This window comes from Centroberyx gerrardi, chromosome 3, assembly GCF_048128805.1.
Source record: "Centroberyx gerrardi isolate f3 chromosome 3, fCenGer3.hap1.cur.20231027, whole genome shotgun sequence".
Taxonomy (NCBI): domain Eukaryota; kingdom Metazoa; phylum Chordata; class Actinopteri; order Beryciformes; family Berycidae; genus Centroberyx; species Centroberyx gerrardi.
The window spans coordinates 24,199,673-24,221,273 of record NC_135999.1 but is presented as its reverse complement, the minus strand read 5'-3'; the positions used below and the strand labels follow the sequence as shown (position 1 = coordinate 24,221,273).

General features: G+C 43.1%; 3 protein-coding genes across 3 annotated transcripts in view; all 3 read left to right on the top strand.

Moving 5' to 3' along the window:
• Positions 1 to 359: 359 nt before the first annotated feature.
• On the top strand, positions 360 to 2,071 carry LOC144538498 (small integral membrane protein 26-like). Its single transcript, XM_078282686.1, has 2 exons — positions 360 to 579; positions 1,143 to 2,071. Exons 1-2 carry the CDS (start codon positions 456 to 458, stop codon positions 1,313 to 1,315), a joined length of 297 nt encoding a protein of 98 aa, XP_078138812.1. The 5' UTR covers positions 360 to 455; the 3' UTR covers positions 1,316 to 2,071.
• A 774-nt stretch (positions 2,072 to 2,845) lies between these two features.
• Positions 2,846 to 13,136, top strand: dtd1 (D-aminoacyl-tRNA deacylase 1). The gene is made up of 6 exons (XM_071921101.2): positions 2,846 to 2,930; positions 3,335 to 3,425; positions 3,573 to 3,808; positions 5,242 to 5,339; positions 9,637 to 9,801; positions 12,149 to 13,136. Exons 1-5 carry the CDS (start codon positions 2,888 to 2,890, stop codon positions 9,790 to 9,792), a joined length of 624 nt encoding a protein of 207 aa, XP_071777202.1. The 5' UTR covers positions 2,846 to 2,887; the 3' UTR covers positions 9,793 to 9,801; positions 12,149 to 13,136.
• Positions 13,137 to 16,081: 2,945 nt separating this feature from the next.
• Positions 16,082 to 21,601, top strand: part of LOC139928518 (sodium/potassium/calcium exchanger 3) — a 43,138-nt gene continuing 37,618 nt past the window's right edge. The window contains exons 1-2 of the mRNA XM_071921095.2: positions 16,082 to 16,277; positions 18,896 to 19,030. Of these exons, the coding sequence (XP_071777196.1) occupies positions 16,082 to 16,277; positions 18,896 to 19,030 (331 nt within the window). The remainder of the gene's footprint in view (positions 16,278 to 18,895; positions 19,031 to 21,601) is intronic.

The following is a 21,601-nucleotide window of genomic DNA, read 5'->3' as shown; positions in this document are numbered from 1 at the left end:
CACTAACATATGAAAACATTTAGAGATGTTTTCAAAGTTTTGTATGGCTGAGTCTAATGCAGCTCTAATCTGGAGGTGCATATTTTTTGAATACTGTGACCATTTAGTTTAATTGAACTTTTATTGAACCAGGGAAGCCCCATTGAAATCTCATTCAAATCGACTTTTTTTTTCCAGTGAGACCTGGCCAAAATAGCAGCAGCACAGAAAGATAGACATGACAGCACATGATAATGATACAACGTAACAAATATAACAACGTATAAAATACAATAATTGTACAATCATCGAAAATTAAAAAGTTTTCAAATCACACCCCGGAAGTGATACATATCGGTTGTACTTCCGGGTCACTCTGTCATGGCGGCGCCCTTGTGTTCGAGCTAAACAGAAGCAGCTAAACACCTTTGCATCAGGATTTATGCAGACAAGAAGAACTGCTAAAACGTGCAACCATGACATTTAAAGATGTAACGAAATGGAATACAAGAATATCAATCGTGTACGCGATCGGCGTGTGGACTATGATAGGCTCATATGCTTATTACAGACATATGGGTTATTATGATGAAAAGACAGGTGAGTGTTGTCTCTCTAATGCGCAGTTTGGCAGGTTGGCAGGCTGTTTTCATCATTTATTCCCTAAAAAGCTCTTATCAATAAAAATAAGTAGTAGCCTATTTATTTTTTCACTAGTCACCACTGTGACAGTTATAGTCGCTATTGTAATTTTACTAGTTGCTATAATAGGTAATGCTAGCTCTGACTTAATGGCTACAAGTGACTAATTTGGCTTTTAATAGTCACTTTAAACTATTAGTAAGAATTATTGTTCACCAGTACCTATTAAATTATCACTAGCATTTATAGCAATTAGTAAAATTAGAATAGTAATTAGTAGCTGTCAGAATAGTGATTAGTGACCAAAAAATAAGTACTAGCTAATTTTTAGTGACTAGTGCTTTTTAGGGAATAAATGATAAAACAGCCTGCTGTACAATGAGTACTTTCATGATCTCACCTCTTCTTTTCACATTCATTTAGACCCTCCTATCTATTTATCTAGAAGTGATTAAACGTGATATGGGATATCTGTCATAATTGATAGCTAAATCACTCTTTACTGTCCCCCTTCAACTTAGTGAAAAAAGAAGAGCAGGAGGAGAAGGAGAAACAAAATCCAAATGAAGTGGTCTACAAGACTGCCCACACGAAAACTATCATTATATACAAGGAAGACTTTGTTCCTTTCAGTACAAGGATCCAGAATTTCTTCAAATCCTTCAGCGGAGGACCTGGGACGGGAGACAACTAGAAGAAGTAGCTGCATCATTAAGGAATATGGACACTATGAACCTGTCAAGAGCAATTAGATGTTTTTATAAAGACAACATTATATGTCGAGGTTGCTTTATCTCTTGTGCAAACTGTATGGACATTTGATCTTTATGATGCACTATGAATGTATCCATTTGTGTCACAGCATTGGCATGATTTGATAGAGTCCAATGTAGGGCTGAACGATTTTGAAAAAATATCTAATTGCGATTATTTTGACTGATATTGCAATTGCGATATGATTTGCGATATTAGAGGGAATGATAATTTTTACATCATTATTTTCATTTTCATTGAAAAACGTATTAAAATGATTATGGTTTGATTTATGCGGGGATCTGTACCAAACAAAGATGTTTTCTTAAGTCTGTAGAATATGATGTGTAGGCCAGGACATCTCTGCACCACGACAATATTTAATTTAAAATGGTATTTTGACACACATTTCGCCTTTAACAAATATTGCGCCTCCTGCGATTTGAAAATTGCAGTAGGCCATATTGCGATTTCGATAAAATTTTGATTAATTGTTCAGCCCTAGTCCAATGCAGTGTCTCCTGTGTCACTCTGATGGAGCTGTCATGTATGAATGGATGTTTGTGGCATATCACAGGCCAGTTTGTGCCACTAAATTGTAAACAATATTCTGCACTATTCCTATCAATCTCATCCAAAGCATTGTCTACCATACAAAGTTGCCACAGCCACTCTTGATTTGTAAATAAACTTGTGGTTAAACATACTGTGTGCTCAAAATCATTTGATTCCCTTGAACCCTATGAACATGAGCATGTAAAATACAGTTGCATTACCAGTAGTTTCACATAATATCTGGATTATATGCTTGGTGTTATTATGAAAGCTAAAGAAGAAGGTTCTGCAGTCTTTTTTTGCCAAGTGTTGTTAGTGCAGAATAGTTCAGTATTATATGCTGTTGGGGACCACTGAGTTTTGGTAGCAGAGAAATTGTCATTATAAGCAATACCCATCCTATAGAAATCCTTCCTTGCTGTATTTTAAGTAATATCCTTGCTTCAAATTTTCATTGCGCTGCAGGAGGGATATGTTCTGTATTCAGGCTGTTTTATATATTTTTTAACCTTTATTTATCCAGGGAAAGTGGATTTTCTTTTTACAACTTTTTATTGCAAAAGTCCAAACAATATAATCATTTATACAAAAGGTTGTCAACATTGTAAGACATTACCAAACTGCGCTCTTTTGTTTTTTGAGTCCTTAAAAGCAGCACAATAAGCTTCCACGTCAGAAAGAAAGATCCTGAAAATTATTTTTTTGTTTAAATATTTAGACTTGTGGATGAAAAACTTCCCCAATGTGATAAAAATGAGTAGTTGTTGAGGGAGGGGAGAGGATTTGTCATTCACTTTCCCCATTCAGACAAGTGATGCTGCATCATCAGTAGCCGTCTGTGCGGAAGCAGCAGAGGATGCGTACTGCCATTTCAGGCCACAAGGGGGTGACAACGCCACGTCAACGTTTTGGCTAATCCGGAAGAAGTGAGAGCGTGCTCAGCAACACAACCAAAACAATGAAAGCTATCATTCAGAGGGTCACCAGCGCGAGTGTGACAGGTAAGCGGTTATTTTGAATTGAGCAAGGCTGCCATGCATAGACGCCTTTGATAGTGTCACTAAATTAGAGGCTAGCTTTACTTTATTGATGCCGCTGACGACACATGGTAGCTAGCTAGCTCGGTTAGCATTAGCATGCTCAGGAAAATGAATGACATGCAAGACAGACAAACGTGTGTCCGACGTAGCTTACGTTTAGCTGGGCGTTCAAGCTCAGAGGAAAACCGATAAAGGATGTTTCACTACACAAACATGAGCGTGTCTTTGGATGTCAATGGGAATGACAGCTGAATGACAGGCTTAACTGCTGGCTCGGTTCAATCTGTCACCTGTCACTCTCGGCTGTGTGTTACCCAAATGACAGCGGTTCACTCACTGATCAACCTTTCCCTGTTTTCCTGCAGTGGGAGAGGAGCAGATCAGTTCAATAGGACGAGGACTGTGTGTACTGCTGGGAATATCAGTGGAGGACACCCAGAAGGATGTTGACTACTTGTGAGTGTGTGTGGGAGGGACCTTGGTTCACATATTTGTGTCAGAAAGTTGGCTTATGTATATGCTTCTTACAATACATCAGGTTAAGCTCAATGCCACTATAGAGCAGATCGATCAGACTCACCACTTTTCACCTTGTGTTTTCAGGGTTCGTAAGATCCTGAACCTGCGGGTGTTTGAAGATGAGAATGGGCGGGCATGGACCAAGAGCGTCATGGACCGGGAGTTTGAAGTACTGTGTGTCAGCCAGTTCACCCTGCAGTGCATACTGAAGGGCAACAAGCCAGACTTCCACGCAGCCATGCCTGCAGAGCTGGCCCAGCCCTTCTACAACAACATGCTGGAGAACATGAGGAGCGCCTACAAGCCGGAGCTCATTAAGGGTGGGTGAAGAGATGATGACACAGCTGTCTGTGTCTTTTAGGGATGGGACAGTATTCTTATCTGGGACGTGTGCAGATTTATGTTTAGTTTTGAGCCAAAAATCTGTCTAGCAACCGCATTGGCTTGCTAGAATGTAAACAACAATTTAAAAATGTCATTACAAAGTGCAAATAATATAATTTAGATGGAGAGCTTATGAAATTGTGATGGGCAAGCCTTCTCATTTGTGATTACTACAGCAAAATAAAATGTAGCCAGTATCACGATTCATTTTTCTTGCTTTTCATGGGGCAGAAAAATGAATCATGATATTAGCTAGGCTGCATTTTGTTCTGAATGAAATTTTCCCTTTTGCAGTTATTGCCACACATTTTGTAGTGTCAGACGTAGGTCAGATATTGACGAGTGGTCGGCCATTGTTTATTTCCTAGAAGATGATTGATTTAAAAAAAGTCGGAGTACATAGATAATCAAAAGTTCAAGGGTCATTGCGTGGGGTCATCAGCAGAGGCCAGTTTGAATAGAGTCCCAGGAGGTCATGGTGAGGTTGCAGGACAAGATGGTTAAAGCGGAAGGCTACTCATGGCTACTGGTTTTCAATTAAAAACAAAAATCTAGAGGGTCACAGTTATCGCCACCATAAGTTTGCATCTGTGCCCTCTCCCCCTGCTATTTAATTGCCTGTCCTCCCATCTCGGTGCGGGGTTAGAGTGGTCCGCTCCCAGGGACTGTGTGGATTGTGAAGGGGTGGGAGGTGTGGTTTGTCAGTGCCGCGATGCGGTGGCAGTGGCAGTGAATTGGGTCAGCCCACCGGGGAGCAGGTGCGGAGAACACCTTGTCCCAGCGAGGGAGGCATAAGGCTTCCTAATTAGTCCCCCCCTCCAGAGAGGAAACATGATGATGCAGCACTTTTCCACCGCGGCCCACAGCTTCATTGTGCAGATGGTGTCATTAATCTAGCGGACCCGCTGGAAGAAAGGAGAACATTTAAGTTGAAACTTCCTGTCCTCTTCCCAGCCCCTCCCACTAACACCCCCCCCCCATCCCCCCCCCCCCCCCCCCCCCCCCCCATCACCACCACCACCATCCTCCTTTTGTCCCCAATGTCTCAAGGCGCCACGTCATCCTAAATCCCCATGAAACATCAACTACCAATGCCTAACAGACTCCAGATTTGTGTTTACTGTCTATTAACATGGCGAATTTTGAGTGTGCTGTCATTTAGGCGGTACTGGCCTACTTAGATTGAGTAAACCGTACGCTTGTTGTTGCATTAAGCTAATATATGGCACATGATTTTGACATTCACCACATAGCACATTGTTTCCCAGTGTTCATTTCTTGTGACTTATAAAATGTCTTTGTCTTTTATCTATTTATCTTCTGTCTTTCGATCTTTCTATCTTCTTTCTGTTTTGTCTTGTATTTCTAGACGGGAAGTTCGGGGCCTACATGCAGGTCCACATTCAAAATGACGGTCCGGTCACCATTGAACTGAGATCACCTACTGGTCCCACAGACCCCAAACAGGTACATTGTCACTGTGGGTAATAGGCTACACATCTGTAAAATGGATACTTCAAATGTCTTCTCATTTACTCCAGCATTGGACTTTGAAACTGGAAGGGAATAGATATCTGTCAACTCATCTGTAACCCTTTACTGGATTTAGCTGAAACTCTGCCCTTTGTTAAATGTATGAAGCGTCATTCTAATCCTGTTTTAGAGAAGTCTTAATAAACCTAATTTCCAGCCACTAGGTGGTGATATAAGCTCTTGTCGTTGGGGTACCTGTAGTTTGGTCTCAGTCATCGTTGCTCCCCGTGCATGTTATGTGGGCACAGCCTTTAATTACCTATAGGAGGGTACGAAACATGCATACTCCCAAAACAAAACTATCCTCCACCACCAGTGACCTCATCTGGTTAGTGTTCATTTAGGTGTGAATGATACAGTAGATGAACGCGTACCCCTGACATCCCCTGGCCAAGCTGACTGAGCCACATTTGATTTGAGATGACTGATAAGTTGGGAGGCGACGCGGTTGGCTGGATAGTGTTGTGGTGTCGCCAACTCAAGGCTTGTTCCTATGTTAATTCATTATTTTTTTTTTATATCCCCAGTTGTACCAACAGTGCTCAATGCTGTTGAAGTGCCCCTGAGCAAGGGCACCCCCCCTCCCCCGGTGCATGTCTAGATCTGCTCTAAGGACGGGTATTGAAATCAAACTAATACTGGATAAATACTATGATATAGCTCAATGGGCAGTTGCTTGCAATAAGGTATTGCTTTTGTGGTTGTGTCAATTTACAAAACCTTAAAGATCCAGATAGCAATAATCACGTCCTTGCCAAACTCCACTTCTGCTATTGTCACCTCTAATGCGGAGCTGGCCTGATTTACTGTGTTCTCACTCTGTCACCTCCGGCCAAGCTGAAAGCCCCCCAAATTGGCTTAGTCAAGTGTATATCTGTGTGTGTCTGTGTTGTGTGGGCGACAGGGTGTTATGTGTGGGCTTTGGGTGATTGGCAGCACAAACCACCATGCAGAGGCTTTGGGGAGCTTGCTGTAGCCACACCATGCTCACCCCCTACCTGTCCCTGTGGGAGTCGACCAGACCCCCTCCCAGCACGCTGATCCCGGCCGCTCTCTGTTGCCTTGACAATATGCTCCGTATTACAGAAAACCAGGGTCAAGCGAGGATGTGTGTCTCCTTTAAATGGATTTCTGTATGCCGAAGTTGTGCTGTGGGTTCACAAAAGGTTACTATCATTTGCAGTACATGCTGTGAGACAGCTGTGACTTCTAGGCGAGTTTGCAAGTTCTCAGGTCTTTTAAGGCAACAGCTTTCTCATTGAATAAACCACAAACCATAGATAGCTATTGACTAAATAGTCTTACTGCTCAATTCCAGTAGTATTGAACATAGCTGTAAAAGCTAGAAGCTAAGTAGATATTAAACCATTCAGAGGCTAGATGCATATTTCCTACCCCCTCAGTCACGGGAGACACCTCTCTCATCTCATCCAACCGCTTGAAAGAAGTTCATTTATTCATCCCGCTGTCTTCCTGAATTGATTCTGGTCACTTCCGTGGAACTCGGCCAACATGCTAATGCTACAGCTATGGGCCGGCTTTGGCCGCTCTCCCCTTGGTGGGCTTGGCTGGCTGGCCCAAAGGGGGGATGTTAAGCAGTCCTCAGAATTTTAATCTTGTCTGTTTGGGATGTTTTGCTGTGGGGGCCGAGGAGCCAAAGCCAAGGCTGAACATGAGGGATAACAGGCCAGCCAATAGGCTAAGCCCGGCATGGGGGAAAATCAAGCAATGGCCAACAGACACTGTTCCTTTCTTTCCATGAATCAGGGATTTAGTCCACCACAGGGTCAAGCGGCCAACAAACAATGGTGTTATACAGAGCAATGAAAACCATCCTGTTTGGATGTTCTCTTTGGAACATTAAAACAATTGGGGTCGATAGGGGAGGGGTCCTGATCGTAGTGACACAAGAGAAACAGGTCGTTTTTTAATTTGTTCACCTGCCTGTATGATTGTACATTGATATTTTGGGCTCTGGGCTGAAACCCAACATACACAAAAATAATGTATTGTTTGATTTGGTAAGTCAGGTTTTTATTGGGTTGTCAGCTTTTATCATTTGGTTTTTAATGTAGCCTAACATTACAGTTCAATTGTAATCACAACATGATGATAGCTTTATGGGAAAGGAAGAAACATGTACTGTATCCGTATGTCTACAGTATCCTTGAAGGTATGCTTCTCCGCTCGCTATTTACCAGATGTTATATCATAAACAAAGATAGTAAGCCTGGTTTGACACTACAGCATATTAATGGGTTCACATGGGGATAACACTGAAAAATGTTATGTTTTTGGCTCGTGCTCTTTGAATAATGCAACGTCTTATGCAATGCTGTGGATTTTTAGCATGACATTTAGTTCATAAATATTTCCCCGACTGCCATGAAAGTTTTAGCGGCTGTGTTTACAGGCCTTTTTCAGATGAGGGATAGCATACTTACTTCATCTTTAGTGTTGTGGTGTTTTATGGACCGTGAAAAATACAATGAGAAAGAAAGAGAGGTTGTTTTACCCACGGGTTTGATTGAAGAAGTAACTGGCTGCACTGAATGGCGCTGAGAGTGGCTATTTTGGAGTGTGTGAGACTCTGCAGTGCATGCAGTCACAACAATAGCCTCATTGAAGTGATCATATGACAGCCCAGAATAGCTCAAGATGAGGAGAGAATAGATCTGGCCGTGTATTCACAAAGACCGTCAGATTTGGAGTTTTGTGCTCTGATGACGTCCTCCTTCTCCATTTCACTTCATTATGCTAATTTCTTATTCATGTTAGAGCTTTGGACGAATACTACGAAGTGAACATACCTGAAAGGTCGTGTTCTGCAAGTCATGATGTTACACTTTCATGGTGTTGGGCTCAGTCCACTGAGCAACCAGCAACCCACCAGATCAATATACTGTAGTTTCAGCTACACTTCAGCCAAAGGGAATATATTTTACAGGTTCAGATATCTTCAGCAGAAAGCGAAGACTTGCACACTGAAAATGTATGAATGTCACACTGTCATGAATATTTAATACCTAGGCCTATTCTTCAAGCTAAATATTTTAGCAAACTATTTGGCTACACGTCTTGGTAAAAAAGGTTAAAAAAAAATGTTGAACATAAGATATGAAGATATTTTCATCAAAGGGTGTTTATATTGTCGGAGAAAAACATCTGATATGTATAAAAAGACATTTTACCACCAGTGCCTTATGTAAAAAGTTGATAAATGGTCACAGGGTTAGTTAAAATGTAAAATGTGTAAAATAACTCCAATATATAAATGTTATGTATTTCTATTTGTATACATTTCTCTAGAAATATTTCAAGGAGTCCCTCAATATACGAATTTGTACATTGAGGGATTCCTTGCAATTTTCCTTGAAATAAGACTAATCATAGACAGCAGGCCTCTTCTAAAAGAAATCTGATGTTTGTTGTTAATTTGTATATTTTACCAAGCAAACACTAATGATGAACATCTGTAGAGGGCAATTCTGCTGCTATTTTTAGGATGAGATAGTTAGCCTACTGTACAGAACTACTTTAATCCAGGATATTCCCTTCAGTCCTTTCACTTTACCGTTCTCCTCTAATTCAAACAAAATAAATTATGTTAAAGGGAAAATCCAAAACACTTGAACTCTGTTAATAAAAAACAGCTAATGGCAATGTTCCTTGCATTTCTGAGTTATTTACAGCGTAGCTACAATGGAGATTGATTGCAGAAAATCTTTCAACAATCTAAAACATCAAAGGTAAACGTCAGGTTTTGGTGTCAGCCACTCAAAATTAAAGAGCAAAGGCTTCTTTCTAGAGTCATCATTTTACACCAACGTTCATCAATCATACAGGGAGAAATCCATTGTAGAAGAAACAGAGGTAACACATAAAACTCACAGGTGGATGCAACAAGTTCAGGCATGTTGTCTGGAGGAAATCACTAATTGAAGCAGAAGTAGACGAGGCAGATTGAGGGAAAGTGGGTACACCCAAAAAAGTTAATTATGTTATTACTTAGTTGTTATTGTTTTGATTACATTTTTGTGTGATATATTACAGCAAAGTCTTATCTGTCATTATTCATGGCATGAATACAATAGATAAATGTCTTTAGCATGTCCTTTAACATAATTATACATGTGAGGAGGTGAAATGATTAACAATGAGAAGAAGTCAAAGAACATTTTTATACATTTTTATAAATGAGGATTCTTGTCTGTTGTGTGTCGTCCATCAGCTGTCCAAGCAGGAGAAGCAGCAGCAGAGGAAAGAGAAGACGCGCTCCAAGGGCCCGTCTGAGTCGGGCAGGGATAAGGGCGCCCTGCGTTCCAGGCAGGACCCCAACGCCAGCAGCGGGGCCGAGGGTGACGTGTCTTCAGAGAGGGAGCCCTAAGGCAGCAGGGTGAGGGAGCCGAGGGAGAGACACACACACACACACACACACACACACACACAACCGCATGCAGTCACATACACACCAGGGTATCTGCGGGTCCTTAAAAAGTCAGAAACTTTTGTTCATGTTATGCAGCTTTATCTTCAATTTAGTTTCAATTTAGTTTCATTTTGATGCAACCATATATTTATGCCAAACATGTTTTGTTTTCATCACATCTGCTTTAATGAACACATTTGGACATCACGTCTCTTAACCTCTAATTTCCTGGTGTCCTTTTGCTTCTAATGCTGATTTATAGTTTCAGAACTTTGATTAGCTACATTCAATTGGAAGTTATTTATTTATTTTTGTTTCTATATTTTAGTTGCTAAATTGGTGTTAAATCCAATTCCGGGTAGCATTTAAAAAGGACTTAGAAAGTGTTATATTTGGCTTTCTGAAATTTGCAGATACCGTGACACACCTGAACGCCTGAAGAGACAGAGAATGCTCAGTCAGTATGCAGCTGTGCATCTTTGCAGTAAATTGCACAGCAGGTTTTTTTCTTTTCTTTTCACTGTCAACAAACACACTCACCCCCCCAAAAAATGACCGAAAAACGATGAAAAAAATCACTAAAACAAATACACTTCTACTGAACTTAACAATCCTATTCGATATGTTTGTGTATGGTTGCGCGTACAATAGTAGATCTGCAGTGAAAGGAAAGAAGCAGTCTGCACCCCCTATTACTCACCTACTATCATTCGCATTCACGTCGGCATCTCTGTTTTCTTTACTTTCCCATTTTCTGTCTGTGCCTGCTCTTTCTGTTATTGTTGACATTGCGGTGAAACTCGACAACGCTCGTGAGAAACGGGCTCGTTTTGTTTCTTATTCAGTTGTTCGTAGTGCAGGGATTTGGGGGGTGTGGGGGGGTTGTGAGGGTTGCTCTTATTTGCCTTGAGCGTTTGTTTACTAGTGCAAAAACAGACGAGTTATGGGAGAATAGAGACAGGGAGGCAGTGAGTCAGCTCCCTCCGTGTCCCTTCTGCTCTCCCTGCTGAGGCTGCTGCCGGCTCCTGTGGCACGCCACTTCTCCCTGTGTGTACTCTCCCGCACACACACGCACGTAAACGGACACGTCGAACTTGAGCAGAGGCCATACTTGATACTCTTATTTTCGCACACCCGGACACGCACACAGACGTGTTTACGCAGAGACACGCATAGCAAGTCATGTCTGACCTGACCATGAGGGCAGCGGTACAGTCATCTCTCTTTCTTCTATAACCCTCCATCAACACACACGCACACACCCACCATGTCCCTTGTGGGTCCTCATCACTCCGCAGTCCTATCCCAGACTGTCCTACAGCAGGGGGCCCTGTACTGTAATCCCCAAGTGCATGCTGGGTAAATAAATGCCCCAAGACATCAGCCAGGCTTCAGCGCCTCGTTACGTAAAGCCACTTTGTCTGACAGAGAGCCGTGGTAAAAGGGACATGGGGCAAGCGAAAGAGAAGGTGCGAGAGAGTAGAAGAGGCAAAAAAAAAAAGAATGTATGATAAGTTGAGAGAGTTATTTGGTTTTTCATTGTTGGTGGGTGCAGCAGGGGAGTGCACAGGCAGCACTTCTGGAAGTGCGTGTGTGTGTAGTGGAGAGGAAGAGGTGGGAGAGGGAAATTTGGATGTAAGAGAGATGTCAGACAAGGGCTCGCTTGCTTGGCTCTGTCGCTGCATATTTTAAAGAGGGAATTGGTGTTCCCGAGGTTTGCTTTGCATGACTTAAACATGAGCCGTGTGCACATTCCTCCGAATGAGTAGAGTAATTTGTGACAGTACTCTGTATCTTCCGTGGTCTTCCTTCCTTCCTATCTGCAATGTTCTATTTTTGATAGAAACAGCTTACAAGAATATTTCTCCTGCTCTTAAAGCTGCTGCGATCGCTTTTTCCCCCATATCTGCAATTCAAACCTTCTAATTGTTATCAAATCACCTTTTAGAGACCTATCACTATTAGAGACATATTCCCTAATTTCTACTTTAAATATTTACGTCCTATTTCTTCTATAATTTTGTGGTGTTTTATGTTTAATGTGACCTACGGGAGCAAACCAGCAAGTTGAATTCCTTGTATGTGCAAACTTAACTTGGCCAATAAATAGTTTCTGATTCTGTTCGCCCCCATGATCGCTTTTCTTTTCACTCAATCCTTATCTATTCACCCAAAATAGCTCTGGATAAGCGCAACCATTCTGTGAACCATTTAGGCTTTATTTAGCCCAATACTTGCTTAGCGGTAGGCTAATACAAATTAGCTAATTATGAAGATACTGAGACGACTCTTTCTTCTGTTTTCTCTTGTGCAGACGTCATTTTGGGGACGTGACGGGGAGCCCAGTTTCCTCAGGATGACCTTAATCCTCAGCGACTGCTACACCTGATTGTGGACTGTCCTCCTTCCTGTTTGGAGACCGATAGACCAATATTCTCTCACTCCGTCACAGAACGTTGTCCCCTTGCCGCTGCCCTTGGCCACTCTCCTCGAGGATCAGATAAGATTTGCTAGGCGTAAACGAGGTAGCAACGAGGATGTCTAGCTACGCAGCAAAGCCCAGTCACCTCAGATCTATGAAGGGAGACTGAACAAGGATGCATGGGAAGGGAACATGGGTGATATGGAACGGGACTCTCTATTTTTCCCCTCAATATCAGCAGCACTAAACTGTAGCATTCTGCTCTCTCTCTCTCTCTTTTTCTCTGTCTTTCCTTGTTTCTATCTCCTTCACACTCTCTCTCGCTGTCTGTCTCTCTCTCTCTCTCTCTCTCTCTCTCTTTCCAATTCTCCCTGCCTGTCTCCCTCTCAGCCCCCTGCTCCCACTTAATCTCTGCCTAGAGACATGGCACTGACCCTGAAGCATAACTCAGCTCCAAGTCCCTGACCTATAGCACAGGCACAGGAACATCAGAACAGCGATAAAATGTCAGCATTGCCATATTGATTACACCATTGGCACCCCATGATTGGCATGACTAAATGTGTCTATTTGGGTGCTGTAATTGAAAAGCTCATTGTAGGGTACCTGTATGAATAGGCTGTATGTTTTAAATTCTAAAAGAGTCTGTAGGTTACCTTCTCTTGTGAATTGGTCCTCGTTTTACCGTCCCACCAGACCCACTCAGAGGAAACAAATGTTTTGACTGCAGGGAGGGATAGTGCCATACTGCTAGCTTCAGCTGTAGTTTATTTTATGTCTAGGATGGAGTCGTTTGGGCTTAGTGACTAGGAATGACTTGGGCTCAGTCATCTGTTCTTTACCTCTGTGGCAACTGTGGTAGAGAGGGGGCAGTGGCGCTTCAACACAGGGGGACGTTGGCACCGGTGTGTTTGGGCAGACCCTGTCCCTCTGGCCAAACATTATTTATTAATGTTTTCAATGATAATACTGTCATACTGTCAACTGACAGATCTGAATGTACATTTTTGTTGTCATTTTATAAAAATGTCAGGAGAAAAAAAAAGTGATCCATGTTGTGTGTTTATGTGTTTTTACTGTTTTATTCTGCTTGTTTTATTTGTAAGGAAGGCAGGGATGTGCCTCTGTCCTTATTTCTCCTTTCAGCAACATGACCTGGGCCATCTATACTGTACCTACTTTAGCTCTTTAGCTCTTTTTTAGTTCAGCAAGCTATTCCTGGCCAACCATACCGTATATACACTCTCTCACTCCCTCTCTCTCTCTCTCTCTCTCCAATGGTGCTGAGCAGAGGTTTCTCCATGTTGTGGTTGAATGCAGCAGGAGGGGAGAAAGAGTGGCGCTGCTGTAGCCCGGACTCGGGAGATCTCGGAGAGGGAAGACATGACCCAAATACGTCTGCTAGCTAGCTAGCCTAGCACCGCTCCAAAATGGGCTAGAACAGCAGCAGCCCTCCTCCGCAATGCCTGCCTTGTGATCCCATTGCCAGGAAAGGCTTTACACTGAAGTTGTCTCAGAGAAAAGAGAAAAGTAGTGTGCGGGACACTGGATTATTGATGCACCAAGCATCTGAGAAGGTTGCAGACATTTGAAATTGATCACAGCTCTAATAGGGGGTGAAAAGGGGGAACTTAGAATGACAGAGGCAGTGATGTTCGAGTTTCGTCTGTCTGTGGAATCACCTGTCTGTTTCAAAGCAACATGGCTGGGTGTGTGTGAGTGAAAGAGAGAGAGGGAAAGAAAGAGAGAGAGCATCCCCTATCTGTTCCTGAGCTGGATATACAGAGCTGCGGGCCGGGGGAGTGGGAGTGGGCGCGGTGTCAATTGGACATGGGAAAGTGGGTTAAATTCCAGGCATTCTGTTACATCTGAAGCCACGCTGTTTCTGGTTTGTCTTCTCTACAACTTATCTTACATCTTGTGTGTGTGTGTGTGTGTGTGTATGTGTGCGAGTCCCTTGCCAAGCCCACTGGCTATGGAAAAACAATTTAACTGGATTTAATTTGTTGCCCCCCCTCCTTCCTCTTCCCCCCTTCCCCTTGCCTTTTCTTTTCTTTTGTGCGCCTCAGAGAGGTTGGGAATTCATCTTGTTTAGTAACTCCATGCCCAGTCCAAGCTTCCTCTACAAGTTAGTCAGGCCAGTTTTCATGGCAGCTTTTAGGCCTCCAGTCACGTCTGGATCGTCACCGGACTTTGCTTGCCATATGGGATGTCGATAGTGGTGATGTGTCTGTGTTTTATTTGGGAAAAAAAGTTTTCTGTGTCTACATAAAAATGTTAAATGGGATTATTCTAACTCTCAAAATATGGCAATCAGCTCCTCACACTCATCTCTCATGTTTTCCCTATTTCCTTTCTCATCCTTCTTTTTTTTTTTTTTAACTCTCTTGGGTCCATGCCTCAAAGGGTTAAAAAAGCACAATGAAACCATGTTGCCTAGAGCTCTGACCACTTTTTCCATTCTTGCTGGAAAGTTTCCAGTGCTATTTATATGAAACCTCAGGCCTGACAATCAAGAAACCCACTTCACCAGGATAAAGTATTATCCATTATCATAAAGTTCTGTTTCACTTGAATCACTGCACATAAAACATCAGAGATGGTAGACATTATACAATGGAATTTGTGGTCTTTGTTTTGCTGACACAGCTATGCAGTGAGTGTTAGTAGGCAACATGAACAAGCAGGCAGGGGCCTACACTGGTGAAATCAAATCATAGGCTATAACTTCTATTATGTGATCAAAGAAAATAAAACTAATCTAATCTGTCCTGGGCATAATGAGTGATTTGGGGGAAAGACAACCAACATAAACGTGCCAACTCTTATTTCAGACCAAATTTCTGAAGAGAAACAAAGAAACGACAACAAAGAAACCTATATTTGAGAGGAATGACAGTCAAACGTGACTCACATAGTATATGGCATATGTTAGGATGATCGCTTTTATTATTATTAGTAGTAGTAGTAGTAATAGTCGTGGCAGCCTAGAAGTCATAGCTTTAGTTGACTAGTGCTCACTGAATTTATATACTTCATGTTTGCATGGGTTGAGTGGTCTTAGTCCAAAAAACAGACTGGGTAGGTTACAGTCAAGCCAATTTATTTTTAGAAACAGGCATACAACTTTTTTATTATTCAGCACTATATCACCAGCTGCAAATACTGGCTGCTGTCTATCACCAAAAGCCTTTTCCCAGAAGAGGGCAGTGAAAGGCATACATCTTTTACACATCAACCCAACAAACAGCTTGCAATTTTGATTCTCTCTCTCTCGCTCTCTCTCTCTCTCTCTCTCTCTCTCCCTCCCTTCCCTCTGTCAGTGCAATACAATTCATTTCAACACACTTAGTTGACATAAATGTTAAATGAACAGTATTGCCAAACACCTACAATTTAGTAATAAAAATACATAACAGTAAACATCTGCTCCACCTCTATCGTGCATGCGCGCGCCACTGTACGTGCGTGTATATGCTCTCTCTCTCTCTCTCTCTCTCCCCGGACAACATCTACAATCGCTGACAACGGACTGACGCATCCATGGAGCGCTCGTGCAGCCGTCCTCTACCTTACTACTTCCAAAAAAATACAGTTTAACATGACATAAGAAGCCGATCCTGGCACTTGAAACGAAAAGGAGTTTGGGCCAGACACTCGCAACATCCCGGCGGTACCGATTTGTAACTTTTTTTTTTTCTTTTTTTTTACTATAGACACCCCCCGCCCCCTCTAACCCGTCCCCTTACTTTTTATCCGTTCCCGGGAAATAAGTAAATTCCCTGGGAAATAAAGGAGGTTGCTCATTTTGACTTCGGGGTCCGCATGGATGTGGTAGCGGTAGAGGGGATGTCTCTACCGGGTATCCGACTCCGGAATCGGCCGATGCAAGTGATGCCGAACCAGAAGAAGATCAAAGCGAGACGGAAAAGGCGAAAGGAGTTGGTTTTAATCCAGATATGCTTGTTCGGCGGCTTACTTCTGGTCGTCAAGGGGTTTTCCTACTTAGCGGAAAATTCAGGTGAGGATTTAGCCATTTGTAAACCTCCTACTGGGAGCAATGGGATGCCGAAGAAGGTCAGCAGCATTCCCCAGCAGTAGCTGTTCGTTGTTTTAACATGATTCCTTTGCCATGGAAGATTTCTCATGTTAACAGGTTTTATTTGCTCCCTTTTGTTGCCAAATAGACTACTACAGCTGCCCTCTTAGAGAAAAATCACTATAATATTCTTATAATGTTCATCAAAGGACTTGTAGTGTGTGTATAATGACCTTAAGGTATATTTTATTCTTATAATAGAGTATATAATATTCTTATAGGGACTTCTGTGTGTTTGCAGTGAATTTCTAATGACATTAACGAACTTAATGGTATATTTTTAATTTATTTTTTTTACCCCCGATTGTATCCCCTATAGGGATTTAAAGTTGCTGTGAGATTTCTATAGCATTCTTCTAAAATTCATTATAGGATTACTATAGGCCTTTTTTCATATGGGCCTAGCTATATGAGTTCTGGTCATTCCTGAGCATGAAGTTCAGAGTTTGTGCTTCTGGTCAATTGAAGGGTAATTTGTTGTAATTGTTGTAAATGTATGTAATATGTGTAAGCTTCTTATCAAAACCACAGCAGTGGGCTATTTTATTGTGTCAGAAGTTTATCACTTTGTGTGTTTAGCAGGTAAAGAGGGTGTTAATTTGCATGAGAGAAGGCCTTCGGTGTTATCTGTTTGCTCCAAGCAGACATGTAAAAGGATCATATAGGCTTCAGTGCATCAAGGCGTCATACTAAGTGCTGCAGGTACACAGTAGGCTATAATGGGAATTCATCTGAGCTTTAACTATGGGAACCTATTCTTGGCAGAGGGACGCAGAGGCTCCTGTATGCTCAGGTGTTTTAGCTGCAGAGCAGTGAAATCAGGGCAAAGAGCCCCAGGGTATAGGCCTGCACCTCTCCAGGTTACTGCAAACGGTTACACAATGTCTCTCTCTCTCTCTCTCTCTCTCTCGCTCTCTCAAGCCTAATTTAAGTCAATATGCTTTACTGGCATGGCTGCTAAATGAACAGCATTGCCAAAGCATCTAAATGCAACTGAATAAACTACTGATAATAAATAACTAGTACTTAACAGTAAACATCTGTTCCACTTGTATGACTGTGTGTCTTCATGTTCTCTCTCTTTCTCTCTCTCTATCTCTCTCTCACTCTTTATCTATCTATCTATCTATCTATCTATCAATCTATCTATCTATCTTTCCCTATGTCCCCCCCAACACTCTATTTAATTACTGAGTCAGCGTCAGCTAAAGTGAGATGTCATATTTATCACTTTCCATGGACAGAAGGTCTGCATGAATATTCATAAACTCATGATTTGTGCATCATCAGTGAGACTCGTATTTTTTTTTTCTTCTTTCCTCCCCACTGCGTATCCTGGTTACAAGGAAATGCAACAGTGCTGCACTCTGCATGTGCTCAAAATGAGAGACGAACAAGAAACGACACCGGGGCGCTTAATGCATTTCCCTTGTTCCCATTGTGTTCTTGTTAACTCTTAATCAGCTTGCCGGAATATCAATTAAAGTTGATTATTTATGATGCGCTTAATGAAGTTCTGTTAAATTGAGCTTGATGTTGTGGAGCTGGAAGCGGAGCACTCAACGCCTCCTCACAGTGGCACATTAATCATTCCCATACTCCTGTTCTTTCTGTGTGTGCAAGATAGCGAAAGAGAGAGAGAGAGGGAGGGAGGGAAAAGTACAGCGCTGGCACGCGAAGCCCGCTGCCGCTGTAGCTGCTGTGTGTGGTGTAGTGAAGGTGAGGCCAGGTGAGAAGTTCAGCCATGCCCTGAGGACTACTGAATACCTGGGCCTTTTAATTCTGTTTGAAGCCCTCACTTAGGCCAGACTTGTGGTTGGCAGAGTGGAAAGGGTAAGAGTACTCCTGCTGAGCTCTCTGAAGTATGAAATGAATTCATTGGTGTTGCTGCTTTCTTGAAAAATGTGCAGATGTAGCCACAGCAGGAGCTCCTCTTTGAGGGCGGCACTGCCGTCGCACTGTTGCTCCACCCCCAAGAGGAATTCTCTGGAAAATCCTTCTCATCAATGTATGATGGGGGGTACTTATACAGTAGCTGACATCAAACTGACATGGTGTACTCCTCCGGCCGACCTCTACCCTACTGTTGCAGAAAGGATTACATTTTAATGTGACATAAGAAGCCAGCCTTGGCTCTCGGAATGAAAACAAATCATTTGGCACACACCTTGCTACCGGCAACATTCCAGAGGTGCCAATTTGTAACTTATACAAAGAATATACAGATGCAGCCATGGTAAAGGTATAACTTAGAGCAAAAATACAACGTATAATATAAGTTATAGGAGAGAGTTTTTGAATTTACAGTATTTTATTTAACCCACTAGTCCCTTCATCTTTTGATTAAGAATATCTCCTCATGTAGTTAAAACGTGATTTTGCACACTGCAATTAAAGACAGGAAAACACAGGTCCAGACTTGAGAGCTTCTATATGATTAAGCTGTATTAATTAGTCAATAAAAAGTGTATTAAAGTGCCCCATTCACACGTTCAGAACTTTCTCAGTGCTATTTTAAAAATGCCCCCCTCCTCTTCTAGGTTATGACGTCTCCAGCCACAGCACCCTGGACCAGGAGAGATGGGGAGGGAGGAGGCTACTGCAGGAGATGGACAACAGCAGTCTGGAGGAGGTGGAGGAGGAGGATGAGGGACCCAAGAATTGCACTGCTCCAGGTAAGACAGAGACGAGATGAAAGAAAGAGGACAAAGAGGACCCAAGTGTTCTCCCCGTCCCTCCCTCCTTCCAGAAAGAGAGAGATGCGGGGGAAAAAAAGAAGTAAAGAAAGAGGGAAACAAATGATCACCCCACATCCTCTGTCTTTCTACCCTTCCTGGTCCCCCTGTTTTCCCTTCCTAATGTGGGGTAACCCAGATTGCGGGGGTCACATGGTTTCCCACGAGCACAGGCTACAGCAGGCGGTGGCTTTCTGGCTGCCTCAGCGATTTTCACACTTGGTCTCCATCACATTTTCAGGATCCTGCAGGTTTCTCTCTCGCTTCCTCCCTCCCTCTACCTGTCTTTCTCCCTCTTCTTTAGCTCTTCCTCCATCTCTCCCTTCTCTCTATTTTTTCCCTCATTTTTTCCCCATGGTGGCCACATCTCTGAAAAATCCCAGTTTCCATGGCGACCTTTTATCTTATCATCAACGAGCGACTTCTGTTTGAGGCGCTCAAGGATATTGTGTGAGGATGCTGAAGGCGTTTTGTACGCACAGGACTTACTTTGTGTGGCTTCTTGTGCAGGATTTGTATAATATGTAAATCTGACGTTTAAAATCACTCAAGGAGGCTCTAAACCAGCCAAAGGGATTGGAACAGGTGACATTTAGGTGATCCTAAAATTTAAAATCCATTCCCATTCATATAAAGCCATGCCCAGCAGTGTAACGCAGCCGGATTCTCATTGGACCAATCCTTACGCATGCATGGACTCTCATCACCAGCCTTGTCTGGCCTATCTTTGATGTTCCGCTGCACTGTTGCTATTTTTAGAGGTAGATGGAAGGAAATTTGATGTTCAATCCTGTTATAATTGATGTGTAGGGGACTGGGAGGGGCGGAGGAGAGAGGGGAGGGTGCGGGGGTGAAGGGAAGGTAGAATAGAGGGGGAGCTTGTCTGCCGCAGATCACATTGACGTTTGTCGTTTTACCTTGAGCAGGAGATGATTGGCCTCCTGATGGAGGGAGAGCTGGTTCTCTCGTGAGCTCATTAAGCAAAATGGCCGTCATCAATCTCCTTGCTCACCCTCCCAAGGTCGCTGCTGTCATCTATAAAGGGAGGCGAGGTCAAAGTTCAACTTATTCTCCTCTCTTGCCTATTATAGCTGCTCTTTCCTCTCCTCTCCTTCCACTGCCACGGCTAAATTTAAAGCACGTACCCCCGGTGGCTTCGGCCCCCAGAAGCCTCTGGAGGATTGCTAGGTTTTTGCTAAATAACCTCTATTTTAGGAAAGCCTTGGCCTGTTCCGGTAATTTCTGCTTCTTGTCCCCGGTATGAGACGCACACAGCTGCCCTTGTGGGGAGTTAGTGAATCATGCTTGATCTGACCTTTGAGAGGAGAGAAGCTGTGTACTTTAACAAGGTGGTGGATGTATGACGGAGAGGATGTCAAAGCAGTGCGTGTGTGCTATAGAGTGAGAGCAGGTGCATTTGCATGTGTTGCTGCGTGTCTGCGTGATCGAGTAGTGGCTTGAGGAGAGGGGGTGCAACTGTATATGAGCAGGCGCATGCATTCGTGCATAGCAAAGTGTGTGTGTGTGTGTGTGTGTGTGTGTGTGTGTAGGTGTGTGTGTGTGTGTGTGTGTGTGTGCAATCCAGCCTCCAAAGCTTGACAGCCGTACAGTGAGCACAAGGCTGGCTGATGAGGAAGCATCCCAACGTGAGCTCTGTGTTCAGGGAGGATGCAGCGCTGCAGAGGCGCTCACTGATTGTTCCCTGAAACTAGAGGCCTGCTGATCAACCGCCAGAAAGATGAGAGAGAGAGAGAGAGACAGAGAGAGAGCGGGATAGATAGATAGAGAGAGAGATAGATAGAGAGAGAGAGAGAGAGAAGGCCCTCCTCCCAGCCACACGTGAAATAAACCATCATACCCGTCATTACGTCTCCCTCCCTGATTTTAATTGTGAGGACCCCGCTGCTTGTGTTGATTTCAGATACTAGTCCCCCACCCCCCTCCTCCATTGTTCTGTCATTTTCCAGTGAAGGGGAAAGGAGAGAAGGCACCGGCAGCAGCTAATAGTAATGGTTGAGAGTAGTGACAGTCAGTGGCTCTTGGGTTAACTTTGTCACTTCCAGTCATTATTTCCTTGGCCTCTGCCCGCCTGAGGCTTACAAATGGCTGAAAATGTCAAAGATAGTGTTCACTGGCCAGGGAAAGAGGAGAGACAGAGGTGGTGAGTGCACATGTGTGTGTGTGTGTGTGGGGGGGGGGGGAGTACAAAAGTGCCGATTTATGTGTGTTACCTTGTCCGTGTGTGTGTGTGTGTGTGTGTGTGTGTGTGTAGTTGGTGGGGTTGGATGTGTGTAGTTCATTGCAATCTTATACAAAAAGGGCCCTCTCAGTCCTGCTCTTGACCTTCCTTTCATAATGGAAAACAAGCGTTGTTCATTACGATGGCTTTGTTGTCCAAATCTAGTGTCCAAGGCCACATGGTGGGCTGATGGCCGCTGTGTCCCACAACAACTGTGGAGGAAAAACAGGAAAAATCCATTACTTTTGAGCAACGGGGAGATTAATCATACT